The 14,601-nt window shown below is 50.4% G+C and overlaps 1 protein-coding gene across 2 annotated transcripts in view; it reads right to left on the bottom strand.

The window, feature by feature from the left end:
- Nucleotides 1–418: 418 nt before the first annotated feature.
- Nucleotides 419–14,601, bottom strand: part of ABCB1 (ATP binding cassette subfamily B member 1) — a 265,216-nt gene continuing 251,033 nt past the window's right edge. For both annotated transcript variants that reach the window (XM_030199760.1, XM_030199764.1), the window contains one exon: nucleotides 419–1,010. In XM_030199760.1, coding sequence (XP_030055620.1) covers nucleotides 810–1,010 — 201 coding nt within the window. In that variant the 3' untranslated portion in view covers nucleotides 419–809. The remainder of the gene's footprint in view (nucleotides 1,011–14,601) is intronic.

Here is a 14,601-nt window from a genome sequence, read left to right as displayed (position 1 = left end):
TTAATTGTGGTTCGGTCTACCTCAGGCCTCTCCTAGACTTCTTTTCTGTCTGTGGCCTGGGCTCAAGGGCTCACGAGCGGGGGGTGGTAGTGACAATATTCAATGCCAGGCTGTTTCTGGTGACTGGCATTCAATATCTCGTTTTATTGTTGCTGTGCTGTGAATACTCAACAGAGATAACTGGCTATCTCTCATTGAATATTTGCAGACAGCCAGTTAAACGCTATTTAACTGGTCAGGAGCTATTCCTGGCTGGTTAAATAGCACAGAATGTTTTTTTTGGGGGGGAATTGTAGGTAAGGATCAGATGGGAAAATGTGCAATATAACATATTTGCTTAGCTTGTTCCAGAACAAATACATTAAAAATTCTGTGACTTCCAGAAATGAACACTACAAAATTCTGGACGGACAATAAAAAAAATATATGTACTTATTTATTTACTTTTTTTGGTATGTGTGCACTTAAGTCGGTTAAGATATATACTTTTCTATGGCTGACTGATCCTTTTATGTACACTCTCAGCTCTACAGACTGTTGATCCCATGTATTAAGGGACCTTCAAACAGGAGCTTCAAGTCCACTGACATAGTGTGCATATTAAAACAGTTTTATAAAGAAAGTATGGGACAGCATGACTTATTTATCTACTCTTTATCCCTGGTGTAATGATGAAAATAATGTACAATCTGCTGTATAAAAAGGAGTGAGAATAAAGATGTTTCCCAGGATCTTAAATACTGCCATAAATAACATGAGAGGAGGATAAACACTGAACAGCCATGTCCAGTAAGAGCAATGTCCAGTTTTCATGTCTGGCCCAGCTGTATAGTGACTAGTGAGTGATAAACCCCTTTTTGTACTAAGAGTTGCTGATGCTTCCCTTGCTCCACGACCCTCCCATTCTGGATTACTGCGATCTTGTCAGCATTCTGGATGGTAGACAAGCGATGTGCTATTACTATACAAGTGCGGCCTTCTCTGGCTTTGTCCAGTGCTTCTTGAACAACCTATGTAATAATGATAAAAAAAAGAAGAAGGTTCTTTTTAAAACTCAAGATAGAAGACCACTGACCTTTTGATATTTCTCATCTATTCCTCTTGCAGCATCAAAACTCTATATGACAGGTGAATTTCTACCAAAAGAAGAGAATCTTTTGCCACAGAGCACCATCAAAAGTAGTTTTGGTTTTTCAACTTACATTATTTAAATTAACAGTGGTTAGGGCAGCAGAATGAGAATCAGGGAAGTCAGGGCTCAAATACCACTGTGGATCCTTGTGAACTTGGACAAGTCACTTAACCCTCCACTGCTTCAAGTAAAACCCTAGACTGTAAGCTCTCTGGAAACAGGGAAATTCATAGAGGGGCATTTTTGATAAGTTGTCCAAGTCCGAATTGGGACATTTTTCTCATTATGGCCCCAAAAAAGGTCCATCTTAGAGTCATTTTCAAACAGGAATAACGTCTCGGTTTCCCTTTCAAAAATGGTGCAACAATGGACATTTTTGAACAAAAGACATCTAAAAAGAATAGCCATTTTCTAAAATGAAACGTGCAACTTATAAACGCAAAAAAAAAAAAAACAGGCACAAGAACGTCTGGCTGGCATCATATTGAGAGAAATGGCCATACAGCGTCCTTGCAGATCAGAGGGGCAGCCTAGTGGCCAGTGTAGTGGGCTGTAAAAAATGGCACCCAGGTACAATTCCCACCATAACTCCTTTATTTTGTATTGTGAGTCCTCCAGGAACAGAATAAAACCTACTGTACACCATTACAATTGCCTTTCACCCTGCAGGTGTCTCCTATATTTAGGTACAGTAGGTAATTTGGTGGTTTTGGAGGGCTCACGATTTCCACCATAAATGTACTAGGTAGAATGGGATTTGGACCTGGATCTCTTGTTCAAAGTCCACTGCACTGACCAATAAGCTACTCCTGGGACCTGCTTGCTGCTCTATTGGGTATGCTCATCATACTTGCAGCTATCAGACATCCTGGTTTCAGTTTCACTTCTTATGGGGGTGGGAGGGGGACAGTATGTACTGGGAGATTAATGAGGTGGTCAGACAGTAATCCCTCCAGTGGTTAGTGCTCAACCAGAGCAACGTTTTGTAACTTAGACGTGACTGAAACAGGTCTAGATAAAAAAAGAAAGTCCATTTTTGCCTTGAGATTTTCTTCCTGTTCCATTATTGCTGAAAGACGTCCAACTTTTAGGCCCATCCAAAACATGCCTCCAACAAGCCCCCATACTATTTGGACAAACTGCAATGAAAAATGTCCTAATTTTGCATTTCGAAAATCTTGATTTAGAGGTTTTCAGAAGATGGATTTTTTTTTTTGGCCATTTTGAGACATCTGTGTGCTTTGACAATAGGCACCTTAGTGTACTTGCATGTAATGTAACTCACCTTGAGCTACTACTAAAAAGGTGTCTGCTAAATCCACAATAAAACAAGTAGAAAAATGTACATAGTGGCATGTTTCCCTGCCTCTATTTGCAGAAAAACATACCTTGAGGGTCTTGGTAGGGAGAGACATGGTAAAGTGTATTTTGATTTTGTAGTACTGGCATTTGAGTGGGTGGGTAGGGAAAGATTGTATAGGGTGTGTGTGGTGACTGCTGGCATGTGTGACTGTTATAGGGTGTGGATTTGTATTTGTGGAGATTATAGATGTGTATGTATAGGGATAGCTGTGTAGGAATGGTTATACGTATCAGCCTGTGTGTGTTTTCAAGCTCTAGGCATTCTCTTCCCTGCCCCCCAAATTTCCTCAACTTACCACCCACCCTTGCACTGCCCCTTTCTCATCTTCCCCCCACCTTGCACTCTCTGCCCTTATATTCTCTGTGCAAGTATTCTTCCATTCCTCCTTTCCTGCACTCACCCTTCCGTCATTATCCTTTCCCTCAACTTTCCATCCTTCCCTCCCTGCCCCTACCCCCTCACAATCAACCTTCCATCCTTCCCCTTCCTTCCTCCTTGTACTCTCCCTCCTAGCATTCAACTTTCCATCTCTGCTCTCCTCCTTGCATGCTCTCCCTCCCTCAACTACCTTTCATCCCTTCTTTCTTTCCCCCTTGCACTCCTCTTCCTTACACTTTTTCCCTTCTTGCAGCATTTTCCCATCCCCCATCCTCCCACTTTCTCCTCCTTGCATGCTCTTCCCTTTCTTACTTCCCTTCACATTCTCCCTGTGTCCCCCTCCCCCTACTGCTTCCTCAAATTCTCAATACCTTATTCTGCTGGGTGCCTACATCCTCTGACACTGGTAGCCCAGGCCTTTCTTCACTGCTGTGCAGTTGTACTGTTTTCCCTGCTGCCAGGGAGTGGCACATTGGCAGCAGCTCAAGCTTTTCCTCACTGCAGCTGTGGCTCCAGTTCCACCACTGTTGGTGGCTGGATCTCCAGTGGCACACTTGGAAAGACACTGTTGAAGGATTCTTTCAATTTTTTGGTGCAACTGCCAGTGGGATTGGGGTCTCAGTGGCACCAAATTCTTTTGCTCCTTGTTTGTCTTCTTCGCTATCCTGCCTGATTCTATTTTAGGTGCCTCTTGTTTTGTTCTACACAAAGATTTTGAACAGACAAACCTAGGCATATGGACAGATGGAGAGGGAGACAGATGGAAAGGCCTTCCTCAACGAACACTATTGTATAAACAAAATATGCTTAAAAATGACTAGATTTGGAAACCACAGACTTTAACAATGTGCATACGGTTCTATATACTATAGTGTTGAGGAAAGCCATATGGATTAAAGACAGAGTTCAGCATAAATACAATTTTTTTTTTTTTACTGCAATAGCTACTCGACATTAAAAGATCCTCATCTTCAAATAAACTATGCCTATGTAACCCGCTCCTCTCACTTAGCCGGTTTAGGCTCATGGGTCTACTCTGAGAGCTGATCTTGGGGTTCAGGAGATTGGGTGTGCACTACTCACTTCAGGTTCCCTCCGGATCCAACACAGGAACCACACAGTAGGAGAGTTAAGAAAAGTGAACTTTATTTAACAACTGGAACTGAGCATCGATTATCATGAAAGTCCTCAGCATACAGCTATGACGGTGACCAGGCTTGATCTTACAAAGTCACAAGAGCATATAACCTTTCCTTCTTGGGTTATGCACATATGCAAAACCCCTTTCGTCTGACCTGTAGCCAGTTGACACCCCACAATCAATTTCTCCGATGTAGCACCATTACCAATGGAGATTTGGATCTAGCATTAACTGTCCAAGTCTTTCAGGGGATTATCCTGAAAGAAATCAATAGCTGCGGACAGACAGTATCCTACCCTTGAGCCCGATTTGAGGCGAGACTTCCCAATCTCAGCCCGCAGGTTGGGTTCTCTACTTGGCTCAGGAGGTTAACAGCAATGATCCTGATCCTATTCCTCTATCAGGGTTGGCTCTGCAGATACCCCTCCTTCTTTCCAATGGGTCACTTGGCAAGGGTTATAGACTTCTTAAACAGGCTACCCAGGACAAATCTTACAGTACTGTCCCTCCTTATACAGTAATCATCAGCTCCACCCCACACTGAGATTCCACGAATCAGGACATCCTCCAGGGTGAGATGGACTCATGATTTTCTTCCATGCTAGACTCTTCCCACCCAGGGCTCCAATATAGCAAAGGGTTACACCTATCTCTACATTTTCTCTACTAAAATTGTAGGATATGAAACTCCAGTAGTGTATTTCCAGTTGTCCAGGACTTCAGGAGCACCTCTTTTAAGAGAGATGAGATGAAATATACATATATTTATGTTTGGTTTACTGCAGTAATATCCCCAGTGCTTTGTTTTACAGCGAGTACTACTACTACTTATCATTTCTATAGCGCTACTAGATGTACACAAGTGCAACAGCTGGTGTTCTGCCCCTCTCCCTCAGGTCTGTAAGAGGCAAATGCACATTAGCTCCTGTTAAATACGAGTGCCATGGGAAAAAATACTGAGTCGCAAACAGTGACCAATGCACAAAGGGGATCGCATGCAAATGAGATGCATGGATCCCCACTTTGTGCATCGGTCACTGTGATTCAAAGCTGCCAGATACATTTGACACTGCTGTCAAATGCATTCTACAGCTTGCACAAAACCCCTGGTGGTCCAGTGGACCACCTACCAACCCCCCCCCCCCCCCAGCACAAGAAAATCCCTGGTGGTCCAGTGGACAACCTCCCGACCTCTCTGCAACCTTACCCAACCCCCACTTGCACCCCAAGAAAAAACACCCTGGTGGTCCAGTGGACACTGAACCCACTGAATCCCTTCCGGACCTTCTCAAGCAAGAATCACACTGGTGGTCTAGTGACCCCCATTCCATCCTCCTCCCCCACTCCCCGTACCTTTAAAACGTTGAAGGCAGGAGGGCAGGAGCAACACCTCCTCCTTCTTGCCTCTGGGTCTCCCTGTGGTGGCGCCCAGTCTCTGCATGGTGCATTCAGGGATGCACTGGGAGGGGCTAAGCACCATATAAGGAATAAAATATGGTGCTTAGCCCTGCCCAGTACATCCCAGGATGCACTGGACAGTGTCTGGGTGCTGCCATTTTGCACAGGGTGGGCCCAGAGGCAGGAGGTGTTGTTCCTGCCCTCCTGCCTCCAATGTTTTTAAGGTATGGGGAGGGGGTCACTAGACCACCAGGGCAATTCTTGCTTGTAGGGGGGTTGGGAGGGAATGCAGGGGGGGTCAGAGGTCCACTGGACCTGTTTTGTTTTGCATGGAGGAGTTGGGAGAGGATGTGGGGGGGTGCGGGGTCCACTGGACCACCAGGAATTTGCTGCTTGGGAATGTGGGAGGGGAGTTGGGGTCAGGTTCCACTGGACCACCAGGGAAGATTTTAGGTGTTGGGGGGGGGGGGGGGGGGGTCCTGAGCACCTACCATGGGGAGCAGTCTGCTTACACTATACAGTGCAAGCAGACAGCTTCCCATAAAGCGAAGATACTTACCTGTAGCAGGTGTTCACCAAGGATAGCAGGCTGATCATTTTCACAAGTGGGTTGATGATCCGCTTCGGCCCGGGAACCGGCATAATGCACAGCAATAAGAAAAAGACTTTGCTAGAGCCTTATGGCGCGTGTTCCGCACCGTACTGTGCATGCGCGGAGTGCCTTCCCACCCACTGCGCGACCGCACTCCTCAGTTAATCCAAAAGCATAAATAAAAGAAAAGAAACAACTCCAAGGGGAGGTGGGCAGGATTATAAGAACAATCAGCCTGCTGTCCTCGGAGAACACCTGCTACAGGTAAGTATCTTCGCTTTCCTCCAAGGACAAGCAGGCTGTATTATTCTCATAAGTGGGGTATCCCTAGCATCCAGGCTCACCCAAACAACAAACACTGATTAATTAGGCCTCGCAACGGTGAGGATGTAACGTAGATTATCCTGAAACTATATACAAACTAGCTGAGCGTGCAGCCTGGAACAGATTCTAAACCCCAAACAGATTCTGCAACACTGATTGCCCGAACCGACTGTCGCATCGGGTATCCTGCTCAAGGCAGTAGTCAGATGTGAATGTATGGACTGAAGACCACATTGCAGCTTGTAAATTTCTTCAATGGAGGCTGATTTAAAGTGAGCCACCGACGCAGCCATGGCTCTGACATTATGAGCAGTGGCATGGCCCTCTACAATCAACCCAGCTTGGGCATAAGCGAAGGAAATACAATCTGCTAGCCAACTGGAAATGGTGCATTTACCGATGGCAACTCCCCTCCTGTTGGGATCAAAAGAGACAAACAACTGGGCGGACTGTCTGAAGGGCTTTGTCTGCTCCATGTAAAAGGCCAATGCTCTCTTGCAGTCCAAGGTATGCAAGCTGCTTTCGCCAGGATGGGCATGGGGACAGGGAAAAAATGTTAGCAAGACAATCGACTGGTTCAGATGGAACTCTGACACCACCTTCGGCAGGAACTTAGGGTGCATGCGGAGGACTACTCTGTTGTAATGAAACTTAGTATAAGGTGCATTCATCCACTACTAAAGTCTGAAGCTCACTGACCCTATGAGCTGAAGTAACAACCACCAAGAAAATGACCTTCCAGGTCAAGTACTTCAGATGGCAGGAATTCAGTGGCTCAAAAGGAGCTTTCATCAGCTGGATGAGAACAACGTTAGGCTCCCATGACACTGGTGGAGGTTTGACAGGGGCTTTGACAAAAGCAAACCTCTCATGAAGTGAACGAAATACACGCTGATGATAAGCACTAATTGCACTAAGGTGAACCCTTATGAAGTTGGTCTTGAGACCAGACTCTGATAAGTGTAGAAGGTACTTAAGCAGGGTCTGTGTAGGACAAGAAAGGGGATCTACGGCCTTGCTGTCACACCAAACGGCAAACCTCTATTTAAAAAAGTAACACCTCTTGGTGGAATCTTTCTTGGAAGCCAGCAAGACCATGGAGACACCCTCAGAAAGACCTAAGGAAGCGAATTCAGGCCATGAGAGCCAGAGACTGGAGGTTGGGATGTAGAAGTGACCCCTCGTTCTGCGTCATGAGGGTCGGAAAACACTCCAATCTCCACGGTTCTTCGGAGGACAATTCCAGAAGAAGGGGGAACTAAATCTGATGCGGCCGGTAAGGTGCAATCAGGATCATGGTTCCACAGTCTTGCTTGAATTTCATCAAAGTTTTTCCCACTAGAGGTATCGGAGGTACACATACAGAAGGCCTGTCCCCCAATGAACAAGAAAGGCGTCTGACACTAGTCTGTCGTGGGCCTGAAGCCTGGAACAGAACTGAGGGACCTTGTGATTGAGTTGAGTGGTGAAACGATCCACCAAGGGGGTGCCCCATGCTCGGATCTTGTGGGCTGTGCCCATGTTCAGAGACCACTCGTAAGGTTGAATTACCCTGCTCAGCCTGTCAACCAGACTGTTGTTTACGCCTGTCAGATAAGTGGCTTGGAGAAACATGCTGTAACAGCATGCCCAGAGCCACATCTGGATGGCTTCCTGACACAGAGAGCGAGATCTGGTGCCCCTCTGCTTGTTGGTGTAATACATCACAACCTGACTGTTTGTTTGAACTAAAATAATGTGGTTGGACAGCCAATCTCTGAAAGTCTTTAGAGCGTTCCAGATCGCTCAGAGCTCCAGAAGGTTGATCTGAAGACCTGTTTCCTGGAGGGACCAGGCTCCTTGAGTGTGAAGCCCATGTACATGAGCCCCCCCACCCCCCACCTCAAAAGTGATGTATCCATCGTCAGCACTTTTTGTGGCTGAGAAATTTGAAATGGAAGTCCCAAGGTCAGATTGGACCGAATTGTCCACCACTGAAGAGAACGTACCAGCTCAGGGGACACTCGGATGACATCTTCTAGACTCCCCGTGGCTTGATACCACTGAGAAACCAGGGTCCACTGAGCAGATCTCAAGTGAAGAAGTGCCATGGGTGTAACATACACTGTGGAAGCCATGTGGCCCAACAACCTCAACATCTGCCAAGCTGTGACCTGCTGCAATGTCTAAACCTTGGACGAGAGGGACAGAAGGTTGCCGCACGCATCTCCAGAAGATAGGCTCGAACAGTCAGTGTGTAGAGCAGGGCTCCTATGAATTCCAATTGTTGGACAGGATGGAGATGGGGTTGTTTATTACGAAACTTAGTAGCTCAAGCACCTGAATAGTCTTCTGCATGAACTCCCGAGCACCTTCCTCCGAGGTCTCTTCACCAGCCAATCATAGAGATAAGGGAAACACATGCAATCCCAGTCTGCATAGCAACGCTGCAACTACCACTAGACATTTGGTAAACACCCTGGGAGCTGACGAGAGGTCAAATGGCAATACGCGGTACTGAAAATGCTGCATCACCAATGAAACTGAAGACACCTCCTGTGAGCTGGAAGTATTGAGAATGCAAGTGTATGCATCCTTTAAGTCCAGGGAGCATAGCCAATCATTTTTTCTGAATCATGGGGAAAAGGGTGCCCAGGGAAACCATCCTGAACTTTTCTTGGGACTAGGAATTTGTTCAGGGCCCTTAGGTCTGGGATGGGACGCATCCCCCCCCCCCCCCCCCCCCCACTGTCTTTTTCTGCACAATGAAGTACCTGGAATAGAATCCCTGCCCTTCTTCCCCTGGTGGAATGAGTTTGACCATATGGGCCTTTAGAAGGTTGGAGAGTTCCTCTGCAAGTACCTGCTTCTGCTGAGACCTGAACAAATGAGCTCTCAGTGGGCAATTTGGAGGTTTGCAAGGGCGTCAAATACAAGCTAATTGTCCCGTTCCGGGCCCTTACCTGCCGGTCCGCGGGCCGGGGCAGGAGGTTGGGGCTTCCGTGGGGTGCGGGGCGACGAGGGAAGGCTGCCGCCGGGAGGGCCGCGACCACAAGTTGCTCCGAGGCCGGCGATCCTGAAGAACTAACGCCGGCCTCGGAGAAGGAGATCCGCCGGCCAAGATGGCGGCGCCGGCGTCGGCGTCCTCCTCGCTGCAGCAGGACCAGCGAGGAGGCTCCGCCCACTTGCGCCCGTAGTGTCCCGGTTCCCCTGGGCCTAGTGGAGCTCGGGAAAACTCGAGAGCTCACCAACACCAGAGTGACATCAGAGCCGCGACAGAAAACGGAAGCCATGAGCTCGCCGACGCAACCTGATCTACGGGACCTGGCCAAGGTTCTTCAGCAGCAGCAGGAACAGCTTAATGCCCTGTCTGGGGCGCTCCAGAATGTATGTTCTCAACTATCCATGCTTCAGGTACAGAACCAGGCCGCTGCGGTCCAAGGGGCCGCAGCGGCTCCCCGTATGGGAGGGTTTCCGCGTGGGACCTCGGTTCCCTGAACCAGCACGATACGACGGGAACCCGGGAGGTGTCGAGGGTTCCTCCACCAGTGTAATCTGGCCTTCCGGATGCAACCGGAGGCCTTTGCTTCGGACCAAAGCAAGGTGGGCTACATTATGGGCCTTTGTGAAGGAAAGGCCCGGGACTGGGTAGCCCCCCTGGACGAGCAACATGATCCCATTTTGGAGGATTATAGTGAATTTCAGCGCCGGTTCCGGATGGTGTTTGACCTTCCGGGAAGACCCTCCTCCGTGGCATCGGAACTGCTCCGGATTCATCAGGGAGAGGGTACGGTGGCCGACTATGCCATCCGGTTTCGTACCTTAGCCACGGAGCTGCGGTGGAATCCGGAGTCCTTGATGGCCATTTTTATGGAGGGATTGCAAGAACGAATCAAGGATGAATTAGCGGGACGGGAGATTCCCGGGCAATTGGATGCCCTCATTTCACTCTGTATCCGGGTGGACACCCGATTCCGGGAGCGAGCCAGAGCCCGGGTGGAGCGGCAGAAGTGGGTACGAGGGTCCTCTCGGACGAGCAAAGGGCCGTCCTCTCGCCAGGGGAACCGGGACACTACGGAGCCCGGGGAGGAGCCCATGGTGATGGGCCGACAACGGTTGACTCCCGCCGAAAGACAGCAACGACAGTCTAATGGACTGTGCTTCTATTGTGGGCAGGCTGGGCATTTCCTCCGGACTTGTTCCCTCCGGTCGGGAAACGCGCTCCCCAAGGCACCCTGAGGGGAGGGTTCCTGGGGCACTCCGCTCCCCTACAAGAGACCTTGATCACCCTGCCGGTGACCTTACGGTGGCAGGAGGCCACGGTTCAGACCCGAGCCCTGGTGGACTCGGGCTCCGGGGGCAATTTTATTGGGCTCGAACTACTGCAGCAAATGGGATGGCCCACGCTTCCCCGGAGGCCTATGCTGCGGATAACCTCCATCCAGGGAACTACCCTTCCCCAGCCGGTCACCGAGATTACTCCCCTATTGGGGCTGCAAGTCGGGGAGGACCATCGGGAGGAAGCCGAATTCTTAGTGTTATCCCTGACCATTCACCCTGTGGTTCTGGGATTACCATGGCTACGATACCACAACCCGGTTATCGACTGGACCGGGGGAAAGATTCAGACCTGGGGCAATTCCTGTCAAGAGAACTGTTGTAAGGATCGGGCGGGCAGCTGTCCGGCCTTACTTACGTGGCCCGGGGAGGGACTAGGTAAACTGGGCGCCCTGCCTATGATTTATAGAGACTTTGCAGATGTGTTCAGCCCCAAGGAGGCGGAGGTACTACCGCCGCATCGCTCTTTTGACTGTGCTATTAATCTGAAGACAGATACGGTTCCCCCACGGGGCCGATTGTACAGACTGTCCCGAGGAGAGTTCAAGGCAATGCGAGATTATATCCAGGAGAATCTACGGAAAGGGTTCATTCAGCCGTCTACATCCCCAGCCAGGGCGGGGTTTTTCTTCGTTACCAAGAAGGATGGGACCCTAAGACCGTGCATCGACTATCGGGGTCTAAACGCCATCACCGTGAAGGATCGATTCCCGCTCCCGCTTATTCCTGAGCTCTTGGACAAACTGCAAGGAGCTCAGATCTTCACGAAGTTGGATTTGCGGGGAGCCTACAATCTAGTACGAATCCGGGCAGGGGACGAATGGAAAACGGCCTTCAACACCCACGAGGGACATTTTGAATATCGGGTAATGCCATTCGGTCTCTGCAATGCCCCTGCGGTGTTTCAACGCCTTATCAATTGTGTACTAGAAGAATTGCTAAATTCCACGGTGATTGTATATCTGGATGACATCCTAGTTTACTCTAAGGATCCCCGGGAGCACCCGGGCCATGTACGGGCTGTGCTGTCCCGCCTACGTCAAGCCCATCTATTTGCTAAGCTGAGTAAGTGCGCTTTCCATCAGCGATCCTTACCCTTTTTGGGGCATATCCTGCTTCCAGGAGGGTTACAGATGGAGCCAGACAAGCTCCAAGCCATTCGAGAGTGGCCTCAACCGAAGGGCCTGAGGGCCTTGCAACGATTCCTGGGTTTCGCCAATTACTATCGCCAATTTATTCCCCAGTACTCCAGGTTGACCACCCCGTTGACGGCGCTCACCCATAAGAACGCGAGGGTGAGGGATTGGCCGCCGGAGGCGCAAACGGCCTTTCATCAGGTAAAAGAGGCCTTTGAGTCCGCGTCTATCCTATTGACCCCCGACCCTGAGAAACCTTTCATTGTAGAAGTGGACGCTGTCCGCCTAGGGGCCGGGGCGGTCATTTCTCAAATCAACCCCGAAGGCCGGCGTCAGCCGTGCTCCTTTTTTTCACGGAAATTCTCTCCTGCCGAGCGGAATTATACGGTAGGGGATAGAGAACTCTTGGTGCTGAAACTAGCACTGCAAGAATGGAGACATTTACTGGAAGGAGCGGAACACCGGTTCACGGTCATCACTGATCATAAAAACCTCCTATACCTCCAAGAGGCCCAGCGGCTGAATCCCCGACAGGCCCGGTGGTCATTATTCTTTGCCAGATTTCATTTTCAATTGGTATTCCGAGCGGCCTCCCAGTATACCCCGGCAGATGCGCTCTCCCGGGCCTTCGAGACACCAGAAGAAACTACAGAGACTCATCCGATGTTAGACCCCGCTTGTGTCTGTGCGGCCACAGGAGAGGTTGCCCCGATCCAGAAATTCGTGGCGGCCGCCGATCGGAAAAGGGTTCTGCAATGGGGGCACTCGTCTAGATGGGCAGGTCACTTCGGGTATCATAAGACACTCCGGTTCATCACGAGACAGTATCGATGGCCACAGATGAGACGAGATATCCTCCAGTTTGTTACCTCGTGTCCGGTATGTGCCCGAACCAAGCCAATAGGAGGACCCCCCGTGGGGGACCTACAACCACTGCCCGTACCGACCAGTCCCTGGTCGGAGATATCCATGGACTTTATCACGGACTTACCTCGGTCCCAGGGTCATACCGTGATCTGGGTGGTAATAGATCGGTTCTCTAAAATGGCTCACTTTGTCCCATTCATGAACCTCCCGTCGGCCGCCTCTCTAGCTCAAGCGTTCATTCACCACATTTTTCGATTACATGGACTGCCCACTCGGATCATCAGTGACCGAGGGCCCCAATTTACATCTCACTTCTGGAGAACTTTGTGCACGGCCTTGGGGGTAGAGAACCATTTTTCATCCGCGTACCATCCTCAGACCAACGGCATGGTTGAGAGGATTAACCAAACCCTGAAAGGATTCTTACGAGCCTTTGTCAACCAACGACAGGATAACTGGGTTTCTCTACTTCCCTGGGCCGAATTCGCCTATAACCAAAGCGACCACTCATCCTCAGGGCAGTCCCCGTTCTTCCTGGTATATGGACGACATCCCCGGCTTCCAGGACCGTTTCCGGCTACCGCCATGAACCCGGCGGGGGATCAAGTCATAGCCGACCTACAAGAGGTCTGGCGGGTGGCTAGGGAACAATTACAGAAGGCCGCGATCAAGAACAAGATCTTTGCTGACCGCCATTGGCGGCCCGCCCCCGTGCTCCAACCAGGACAGAAAGTATGGTTAAGCACGAAACATCTGAGACTCCGAGGACCTTCCCAAAGACTGAGACCTCGGTATGCGGGGCCATATGCAATTCAAGAACGAATTGGGCCGGTAACGTATCGATTGCGGTTACCCGCCACTCTACGAGTACATAACGCCTTTCACATCTCGCTATTGAAGAGGTTCCGGGAGTCCGGGTGGCACCCACATCCAGCCCGAACCGAGGATCTCCAAGTGGCCCCGGACCCGGAGTACGAGGTAGGAGAGATTCTCGACTCAAAGTGGCGGCGAGGAAGACTGTATTATTTGTTAGCATGGAAATCTTATGGTCCCGAAGATAATTCCTGGGAACCCGTGGCTAATGTTCATGCTCCAGAACTGATCAAAGCCTTCCACGCCCGATATCCGTTCAAACCCGGGCCCCGGAGGAAGGGGTCTTCCGGGGAGGATACTGTCCCGTTCCGGGCCCTTACCTGCCGGTCCGCGGGCCGGGGCAGGAGGTTGGGGCTTCCGTGGGGTGCGGGGCGACGAGGGAAGGCTGCCGCCGGGAGGGCCGCGACCACAAGTTGCTCCGAGGCCGGCGATCCTGAAGAACTAACGCCGGCCTCGGAGAAGGAGATCCGCCGGCCAAGATGGCGGCGCCGGCGTCGGCGTCCTCCTCGCTGCAGCAGGACCAGCGAGGAGGCTCCGCCCACTTGCGCCGGATTGGCGCATCCACGAAGGAACTCTGCCCCTCAGACGGGAGAACCAATCCGGGGCCCACTGCCGGCTGGGACAGAGAGGATTGGTCCCAGCTGTTCTTCAGCCAGGACGAGCGGGGGATTTAAACGGAAGCACAGAAAGGATCCAGTGCTTCCGTTTTGTTGTTTGAAGCCATCCTGCTAGTCCCTTTCAGACTGTGCTGGTTCCTTGTTTCAGCTAGCCGTCCTGCTAGCTCATTCCAAGCCTGTGTTTGTTCCTCGTGGCAGCTAGCCGTCCTGCTAGCTCCTTCCAAGCCTGTGTTTGTTCCTCGTGACAGCTAGCCGTCCTGCTAGCTCCATCCAAGACTGTGTTTTGTTCCTCGTGCCAGCTAGCCGTCCTGCTAGCTCCTTCCAAGCCTGTGTTGTTCCCCGTGACAGCTAGCCGTCCTGCTAGCTCCTTCCAAGACTGTGTTTGTTCCTCGTGCCAGCTAGCCGTCCTGCTAGCTCCTTCCAAGCCTGTGTTTGTTCCCCGTGACAGCTAGCCGTCCTGCTA

This window comes from Microcaecilia unicolor, chromosome 1, assembly GCF_901765095.1.
Source record: "Microcaecilia unicolor chromosome 1, aMicUni1.1, whole genome shotgun sequence".
NCBI classification, from domain to species: Eukaryota; Metazoa; Chordata; class Amphibia; order Gymnophiona; family Siphonopidae; genus Microcaecilia; species Microcaecilia unicolor.
Note: the sequence above shows the minus strand (reverse complement) of the source record. Positions and strands in the feature narration are given on the sequence as shown.